The sequence below is a fragment of the Tubulanus polymorphus genome, chromosome 4 (genome assembly GCF_964204645.1).
Source record: "Tubulanus polymorphus chromosome 4, tnTubPoly1.2, whole genome shotgun sequence".
NCBI lineage: Eukaryota > Metazoa > Nemertea > Palaeonemertea > Tubulaniformes > Tubulanidae > Tubulanus > Tubulanus polymorphus.
In genome coordinates, this window is record NC_134028.1 from 22020929 (window position 1) to 22030217 (window position 9289).

Here is a 9289-nt window from a genome sequence, read left to right on the forward strand (position 1 = left end):
TTTCGGTCTAACGAATACGGGATGATATGAAACCAATACAGCAAGTCAACACAGCTTTTTATACGAACGTCCGAGTTTATTTCAATGCAATTTCAAGTGAAAACAATCTTATAGTTTATTAACTGTTTTATTCTTCTCATTACGTTCAATAGTGAGAATGAGATAAAAGACCTGATTAATGAATATTGTATATTAGTGTAGCTTCTAAGAGTTTCAAATCTTGAATAAACGTCATTATCTTCAAATATTCACACTGTACATATGTGCATTACATGAATCTAAATTGTCAGTATTTCTGTTCTTTTTAAGTCTGTCCTTTCTTTTTTTTATAAATTAAGGCTTTCTATAAGCATTATTATTACCATAATTGTATTCTTAGTCGCAACAAAGTTCATGGTCAGAAGTTGAAAGCGTTTCAGCTCACTTAGATGATAAACAATTTTTCATATTAACATTAATTTGTTTGAATTAAATTCAAACGAGTTTTTGATTACGTGTAGAAACTTCGTTTAATTGTGTTAAGACACGTTTAGCTATTAAACATTGTTTTCATCGTAACTACAAGTCGTATTTTCTGAATTGATCAACGACTGCTTTTGGGACAGCTCTATGGCCCGTCGACTGCTATCAGACGCCGGTTTCGCCGTCAAGTTTGAGCTATCTCTTTTTAAACTCGACGATGAAGGAACTCGCGTGGATCTGGTTGTCGAACCCTTCGACCGCAAGCTAACCGATTTAGTAAATTGTTCGCGCAATAATCGGACAACTTTACGACGACAGATGAACGCGATGAATATGAAGACACCTTGTAAACTGTTGAATACAATGAACAGATATTTCAAACCGACATTACGAGTGACAATCCACAGAAATGCGAAGATCCATGTCCCACCGAGGATAACAGATAGTTTAATGTACAGTAATATGTTTATTTTGTCACTCTTTTTAGCGATACTCGCTGCTTTTGATGCCTTACAAATTCCGTACACAGTTAGCGTGTACATTACCATATTAGCTGCAACTAAAACGCTGACGGGTAAAATGAAAAGTACGCCTAAAGCCGGTCCGTTATTAAACCAACAGATACGGGTTCCATAGTCCGGGTTGTAGGGGCTCGTATGGGTAGAAGAAATCTCCAGGGATGCCGATATGAGTAAAATCACCAATGGTGACATCCACGCGTAAATACAGAATTTCGTGAACCGCCATTTCTGTTCGTTGGGCTGACCGCTTCTCATCATTCGACCAGTGAAGGTCAAGGTCAAATCGAATGCGATGGCGTTCATCCAAAAGAACATGGCGAGAAAGAAAACGTGTGTGAACGCGGCAATCAATAAACAGGCAACATAGTGACCCTCGGCCACAGGACCTAATAGAATCATTAGTTGACCTAACAATAACGCCAGTGACATACTCATTAATGATTTCCCGGGTAAATTTCGTAATTGCGGAATATAGCAATATATTATCAGTAGAACAGCGAGACAAATAACGGAAATACATTGACCGATTGCAGACAGAATCCCGGCCGTTCCATCCGGTGATAAAAGATCGGATGATATTCGAAAATATTTCGAAAATTCGTCATGTTTAACGCAGATATTTACGGAACCGTTATTTCCGAATTTGAACAAGTCGCTCGTGAAAGTCCGGTTTAACGCTTTCGCGAAAATAATTCCGTCCGATCTTAAAAGGTATTCATCCGGGGAGTATTGAACTATAATACAACTTTCATTCATAGAACTGTTAGAGTTTTTATCAGTAGCGACCACGCATCTACCTCGAATAAACTCGAATCCATCACCGCACCAAACCGAACGGCATTTTTGAGACACGAAATCATAGATTTCTCCAGCTTTGCATTGAATCTTTATCGAATCTTTGCGGTCCTCTTTTACAGTTCCGAGTTCAAGGTCGAATAGCATTGTTAACGATTGCTCTGATCCAGGACTCGGGTGATCGGGTGGATCTTCGTACTGACATTGTAAATCTGACACCTGTTCACCGCGACAAAGTGCACAAAATTTGTTTTTGTACCACATCTTTGTTTTACGACTTGTGACAATATCAACTGGATTTCTGGTACAATTGTTCTCGTATTGGCTACCCAGTTCGCAAGGCTTCGAATCCAACTTTTCGTAACAGTCTCGTTCATTGTCACCATTTTTAAAAGGGCTCAGCAATTTTTTCCCGCAGTTTTTCGCAAACAATTTTTCATGTTCCGGTTTTACAGTGATCGTAGCAAACGTCGGTTTGACCGTAGTTGCACCATTCAATTTCGGTCGAACACAATCGCTTTCACTCTGCTTCGGGCATTCTAATTTAAGATTCCAGTAACTGATTGATTCGCCACCCTCATCCCAACACATGCTGCAAAACAGATTCCTATAAACCATTCCGGAAACTCTACTAGAGACGGGCCAATTCATGAATGCGTCGTCTTTGACAGAATTACCCTCACAAAGCGATTTAATTGCAAAGCTGTTGAAACGTTTCGGACACGATCTGATCATGGAAATCTTTCCAACTTTCACTGATTTAGTTTCCAGTGGACATTGCAAGTGCCGCCTCATCTCTCGCCTGATATTGACGCTCAATGACGTCATCGGCATTTCGTAATCATTGCAACAATCACCGAATATTTGGCAGGCGACGTCGCAACGACAAGGTTTAAAGCTGCGACTTCGATTCCGTTTGCATGTCGGCTTCGGGCACCAGTCGCGTTCTCGTTTGCTGCCGAAACCACCAGCAAAACAGGTGGCCAAAATCAGGCAAACCAAGACGACAAATAGTGGAATTGACTTCAGCATTTTATATCGTTCATTCTGAAATATACAAAGCATTGAACAATGAATGGTTGTAGTAACGAAATGTTTCGATGATAAATAACTGAAAAAAAACTTCCTGTTCCGCCAATGCAGAAAACATATGATCCGACTGAATACATAAATATTGGTACCAGCGATTCAAACCTATTTTTTACTTGACGCAATAACTACATATCCCCTATCATAGTGGAATATGAAAATAAGCAGCTGTTATGAATTAGGTTCAATTAAGATGTGGGCCGCGATATGTTTATCAAAACACTGAATTACAACTCATTTTGCTAATTAACGAAAAGGACTACTAGCAACCCGTGTGTTTTTTTCAGCCCAGAACCTCTACCCGTCTCTCCAGGGTGAGCATACAATTTGATAAATGAATCTGTGCCCGTGGATAACAGGGGGTCCTCCCCCCAGAACTTAGTTAAAATAAACCCGTAGATATCAGGTACTCCGCCACGCTTAACTTTGGATATCATATCTAACACAAATTGATAGCGTAGGTTTTTTCCCGACAAGGTAGACAAGTGTTGTGTACGTACGCGTTACTTGTCGATTGATTCATTGGAAATAACGTGACAGTTTTCACCGAATAAGATAAAATCAGTAAACCAAACTTCATGTATTTTGACTCATTTTGATAGTTTCGACTAAATCATATACTTACGATCAGCCATGAAATGCAATACATGTAATCGTATTGCAACCAAGCACATGACATCCATAAAAGATGCACGTTGTATCCCGCATCACACAGCGCAATATAACAAAGCTAGGCGATCGGGCAGCGCGAATAAAAGTCAACTAAACACTGATCCGCGTCTAAACTGTGTCAAAACTATTTCCGTCGTTGTCGTCATCATAATCGTTTTATTGACGTCAAATCGTTTATTTTGACCTGACATCGATAACAGATTAGACACAATAACAAAATTCACCCTCCCCAGGAGGAAATGCGGGACACTCATGTGATTAAAGATATTGTTCATACAAGTTGTCGTAATAAATGAAGCTGAACGGAAGATGTGATATAGTACATACTATAAGTATAGCGATACTCTTAGGGACAAAATGCGATGATGATATTTGATTTCACATGAAACTGGATTAACGAATAACAGTATAAGAGGCAATGCCTCGAGTTGACGCAACAGTTAACCCTTACACGTGAATACAGTTATATAACATGACCGACATTGAAATCTGAATGATATTGGTAGATCTTTAAGAATTGAAATATTTTGGTTACCGTAGAAATGTGAAGTAGTATTTCGGGCTTCGTTCATTTACTATGCCATTACCCGTCTCTTTTTTATAATAATAATAATAATAATATGTGTCTTATATAGCGCTAAATCCAGCCCGGCTGCTCAGAGCGCTTTACATTTTTCGATATTATTACCCCGGCCAATTTTATACTCTAACATGTATCAGTCATCTCTCCCTCGGGAGAAGTAACACCGAGCTGCTAACAAACCCTCAGGAGTCATCTATCAGGCCAGGTACCCATTTACTCCTGGGTGGAGAGAGACAATGAGGATAAGTGTCTTGTATGTAACATTGTATTAATTGGTTTGTTTTGTTTCGTTTCATATCATGTTTCCTTGATAATAGTGACTCAAGAAGAATTATCTCCTCTCTGATAAAAGGGTATATCGTATCGGTTGCGACCGTATGACAAATTATTCGATGAGCAAGGGTGACTGTCCGTCTGTAACAATCGAGGATTCCACTCGTGGCAAGCGAAGATCCAACAAGTGTCGCGTACGTGTATCTGGACATCGACGTCAGATTCATTTCATCTCTTTCGACTCAATTAATACCATCCGTTTAAGAAAGATACTTCATAGGTAAAAATCGCGCTGTACACGTGAACCCTACTTGCAGAACCACGTGACGATTGAACCAACTATAATTCGAAGGACTGAACATAGTGATATGGATAGCCTGCGAGGCATATATAATATATTGCAAATTAAATGCAACATACAATTCATTAAAACTAATTTACCAACTGTCTCAAACATGATTAAATGGGTCAACTATACATAACGAGCGTGATAATCGCAGTCGTTCATATACATACGCGTTAAATACATGTGAACAGTGCGCGTACGTATAATTTAGGGGTCAATGCGATTACGATTTCTTATCAGAAACAGGTCTGTCTTTCTCTATCACTGGTGCGACGTGGATTGACGTGATTTTTTTCGCAGCGTATATGGCTTTTTCGACATTACGGACGTTGTTTCGCAAATACCCGTTAATCAGTAATATGGTAGTATGCAGCTCGTTGTACGCAGGCGGGGACGTATGCCAGCAGGTGATCCGACGAGTTGACGAGTACGATCTGAAAGGCACGCGTAGTATCGCGATAGTTACATTTTCGGCGCAAGGACCTCTTTATTACTACTGGTATAAACTACTGGATCGTATGCTCCCGGGTACCGCCATACGGAGCGTCATACCGAAAGTCTTCATCGATCAATTTCTAATAGCACCGCCTTCGCTGTTCGTCTTCTTTACCGGTAAGTTTTAGATCAAACTGCGGCACCGACGGTCAATATACTAAATCAGAAAACTTATATATAATTTCTTAGATAGGGTTCCTGTGACGGGTCGATTTTGGTTTTGAATAATTGTCGAATACAAGTTCAATATTCCATATTCTATATTTTTGAAATTGTTTAGTAATCAAGCAATCTAAAATAGTGTTTTGATGGTAGCGTTGGTTAATACCACGAGTCCTACCATCTTACTATTATGCAAACGCTGTGACGTTGTCGCAAGAATAAGAATAAGAGGTCATCGCAAAATGTTCTTTTTCAAATTGAAATAAAACAGGAACAAGCATTTTGGATGGAAAAGAAGATATCTACAAGGATTTTAAAGAAAAAGCTATGCCTGCATTTGTAGTAAGTACATGTAGTTAACATTGAATCATCTTTTTGAAATTTAGAATTCGTTTATGATAGAAATCGTGGTAAATCATGATCAAAATGAAATGTATTTTTGCAGAGTGGCTGCGTGTTCTGGGGTGTCGCACAATCAGTAAACTTTTTACTGGTTCCTGGTCACATGAGAACTGTCTATGTCAGCGCCATGGCATTCGTCTGGAGTAACATTCTCTGTTTCATCAAATCTAATGAGGTAAGAACCCATTCGAATTATTGTTATCTGCTCCCAGGAACCCCCTCCTCCCTTACCATCACCACGGGATGCACGATCAAAATTAGAATGGACCTTTCGGATTTTGACCATGCATTCAGGAAAACACCTGAGTCATTAACGATCGAAAACGAACTGCTGTACTTAGTAGCATGATATCGATGGTTCAGTCCGTATCCCAGAGCCCAGTCGTGACTTAAGTCCGAAAATGGTCTTAAATCTTAAGACTAGTCTTGAATTGTTAGATTGGCTATAGAACAAAGTTGAAATTATACTGGTCTTAAGTGTAAGTTGTGACTATGCAACCGGCCCCAGATGTCTTAGGTTACTAAGCACGTGCATAATTTGTTACGTATGCCCATAAAGTTGACGAGTGTCACGAACTAATAAATGAACTCAAGGATCATTGTGCAATATTTTATCTTAGTTTTCAATAGAAGTAAGCTTTATCAGTGAAACCGTCTGTTCGCTGGAACTCATTGTAAAAGTGGTATACTTGACGTGTGAACACCATTGAAATATATTATTTTATGTCAAATGAATAAATCCGGTTTGTTTTAGTGAAATTGGTTTGTCGTGTGTAGATACCCAATCCGCTGCCTTTAGAGGTCGAAGATAGAAGGATCATCTCAGTCACAGAAACGAACTTTAGTCACGTTAACGTTGCTGAGTAAAAAAGTCACCGAATAAAATTTCTCGCCGAATTTTCTTTGTAAATGTTTTCTCTCTCTCGCTGCAAGCGTCCTATATGCGCTCTAAATTCTAGGAAAATCTGTTTTTATGACGTTGTTAATTATAACTCAAACAATAATTGTTGCCTTGATTATAATGACTTAAATATGCTTATTTGCTCTCTGATAAAAGGCTATCGTTGCGGTGACGACCGTGTGACAAATTCTTCGATGCGCAAAATGATGATTCTGTTCGTCTGCGGCAATCGAGGATTCCTCTTGTGGCGAGTGAGGATTTACCAGGTGGCACAAGTATCGCACTCGTACAACGAATTACGGATTTTTTTGTAACCAGATTCAACTAAAAAATCCATTCAGAATTTCTTAAATTCGATAAAATGATACGTAGAAATCGCGCCGCATGAAGCACATGGATATAGAATTGTTGTTTTCGAATGAATATACATCTGATAATCACTAGCGATGGAAAGCCTGTGACCCGTATAATACATTGCAAATTGAATGCAACATACAATTCATTAAAAGTAATTTACCAACTGCCTCACGCGTAAAATGGGTCACATACATAACAAGCGTGACCCGAAATAATCGCAGACGTTAACATATTGCACGTTATATATATTATGTACATATGAACAGCGTGTAAAGTTATTGTGTCGAAATGTAATTTTGTGGTAACGATTTCATATCGGAATCAGGTCTGCCTTCTCTTTCACTGGTGCGACGAGGATTGACGTGATTTTCGCAGCGGATATGGCTTTTTCGACATTACGGACGTTGTTTCGCAAATACCCGTTAATCAGTAATATGGTAGTATGCAGCTCGTTGTACGCAGGAGGGGACGTATGCCAGCAGACGATCCGACGAGTTGACGAGTACGATCTGAAAGGCACGCGTAGTATCGCGATCGTTACGTTTTCGGTGCAAGGACCTCTTTATTACAACTGGTATAAATTACTGGATCGTATGCTCCCGGGTACCGCCATACGGAGGGTCATACCGAAAATCTTCATCGACCAACTTCTAATAGCACCGCCTTCTCTGTTCGCCTTTTTTACGGGTATGTATTAAGTCAAACTACGGCACTAATGGGTTTTCAGTCAATATACTTTAGTAGTTATAACTAGGTGATTTCTAAAAGAAATTTCCCAGTGCCAGGTCGATTTTGCTATCGAATAATCTGTCAAATACAAGATTAAGATTCATACAATTCGAAATTGTTTTGCAATCGAGAGATCTAGAATTTTGCTGGCCATGTGGCGGCGTTGGTCGAATAAGAATTGTTCCATTGCAAAAATGTTCTTTTTTCCCGAATTGAATCGAACAGGAACAAGCATTTTGGACGGGAAAGAAGATATATACAAGGATTTTAAAGAAAAGGCTTTACCCGCATTTGTGGTGCGTAGTTTTGATCATCAATTTACGTTAAATTTACGTGAATTTTAGAATTCTCTAATGAAATCATGTTACATCAATGTCAATATGAAATATATTTTTGCAGAGTGGCAGCGTGTTCTGGGGTGTCGCCCAAGCGGTTAACTTTTTATTCGTTCCTGGTCACATGAGAACTGTGTATGTTAGCGCCATGTCATTCGTCTGGAGTAACATTCTCTGTTTCATCAAATCAAACAAGGTAAAATCCTATTCGAACCCCTGGCATCCGCAACCAGAAACCCCTCCCCCTTATGACCACTACTGAAGGCATGGTCAAAAAAAGAATGGATAATTCTGGTTTCGAGTATGCATTCAGGACTACGTTTGAGACATTTACGATTGTAAATGAACTACTAGCAGCATGAAATCGATGGTTCGGCCAGCATCCAAGATGTATTAGGTTATCCAAGACCTGAATCAGTTGCTGTGTTTAGGCCTACCCTCAAACTGCCACTTATTAGTAAAATACACTGTAAACAATTTGCAAGACGCAATTGCCAGTATAGTACTTACTTATTGATTTATTGACCTCACCCTTACCAGTGGAACTATCATTTCGATGGAACTCCTTTTGAAAGATTGCGATTTACGCGTGAGAAGCATCGAAAAACTTTCTTTTAAATGATGGTTGTAAAATGAATAAATCCGGTTTGTTTTAGTGAAATTGGTTTGTTGTGTGTAGATGGTCGATTTACAATCCGCTGCCTTAAGAGTTCGAAGAGAAAAGGATCTTTTCAGTCACAGACACGAATTTAAATCACGTTGACGTTGCTGAGTAAAAAAGTAACAGAAATTTCTCATTCAGTTTCCTCCCTAAATCTTCTCCATCTCTCACCGCAAGCGTGCTACGTGTGCGCTCTAAATTCTAGGAAAATCCAGTTTTTTAATGAGGTAATTAATCTTTCTTTATTCTAATAAACGATAACTCTACAAACAATGATTAAAGACACAACGATTGAATGATAGCTTTTAATATAACGACTTATAGGTTTATATAGTTATACACAAAAAACAATCAAAAACAAAACAAACAGACATCAAAGCGAGCGCATATAGTATATACTGTTAAGACATTTATTCATGGATTTTTCAGATTTTTACAAAGTTACGTAATATATGAATTTATTAATTTCTATACAATTGAACATCAATGTACACGAGCAGTGAGTA

At 38.8% G+C, this 9289-nt stretch overlaps 3 protein-coding genes across 3 annotated transcripts; 2 read left to right on the forward strand and 1 right to left on the reverse strand.

The window, feature by feature from the left end:
* Positions 1-74: 74 nt before the first annotated feature.
* LOC141904754 (uncharacterized) lies at positions 75-3672 on the reverse strand. Its single transcript, XM_074793408.1, has 2 exons — positions 3493-3672; positions 75-2825 (listed from the first exon to the last, which is right to left on the reverse strand). Exons 1-2 carry the CDS (start codon positions 3544-3546, stop codon positions 537-539), a joined length of 2343 nt encoding a protein of 780 aa, XP_074649509.1. The 5' UTR covers positions 3547-3672; the 3' UTR covers positions 75-536.
* Positions 3673-4979: 1307 nt separating this feature from the next.
* Positions 4980-6697, forward strand: LOC141904756 (mpv17-like protein). The gene is made up of 4 exons (XM_074793409.1): positions 4980-5353; positions 5670-5740; positions 5844-5975; positions 6555-6697. The coding sequence occupies exons 1-4, from the start codon at positions 5047-5049 to the stop codon at positions 6555-6557; spliced, it is 513 nt and encodes a 170-aa protein (XP_074649510.1). The 5' UTR covers positions 4980-5046; the 3' UTR covers positions 6558-6697.
* Positions 6698-6804: 107 nt separating this feature from the next.
* LOC141904757 (mpv17-like protein) lies at positions 6805-9276 on the forward strand. The gene is made up of 4 exons (XM_074793410.1): positions 6805-7745; positions 8013-8083; positions 8187-8318; positions 8779-9276. Exons 1-4 carry the CDS (start codon positions 7439-7441, stop codon positions 8779-8781), a joined length of 513 nt encoding a protein of 170 aa, XP_074649511.1. The 5' UTR covers positions 6805-7438; the 3' UTR covers positions 8782-9276.
* The last annotated feature ends 13 nt before the right edge of the window (positions 9277-9289 follow it).

Coding starts and splice junctions, on each gene's coding strand:
- LOC141904754 (XM_074793408.1), bottom strand. CDS start 3,546: ATGTCATGTGCTTGGTTGCAATACGATTACATGTATTGCATTTCATGG. Junction 2,826..3,492: donor ATTGCATTTCATGGCTGATC/GTAAGTATATGA, acceptor TGTATATTTCAG/AATGAACGATATAAAATGCT.
- LOC141904756 (XM_074793409.1), top strand. CDS start 5,047: ATGGCTTTTTCGACATTACGGACGTTGTTTCGCAAATACCCGTTAATC. Junction 5,354..5,669: donor GCTGTTCGTCTTCTTTACCG/GTAAGTTTTAGA, acceptor GAAATAAAACAG/GAACAAGCATTTTGGATGGA. Junction 5,741..5,843: donor AAGCTATGCCTGCATTTGTA/GTAAGTACATGT, acceptor GTATTTTTGCAG/AGTGGCTGCGTGTTCTGGGG.
- LOC141904757 (XM_074793410.1), top strand. CDS start 7,439: ATGGCTTTTTCGACATTACGGACGTTGTTTCGCAAATACCCGTTAATC. Junction 7,746..8,012: donor TCTGTTCGCCTTTTTTACGG/GTATGTATTAAG, acceptor TGAATCGAACAG/GAACAAGCATTTTGGACGGG. Junction 8,084..8,186: donor AGGCTTTACCCGCATTTGTG/GTGCGTAGTTTT, acceptor ATATTTTTGCAG/AGTGGCAGCGTGTTCTGGGG.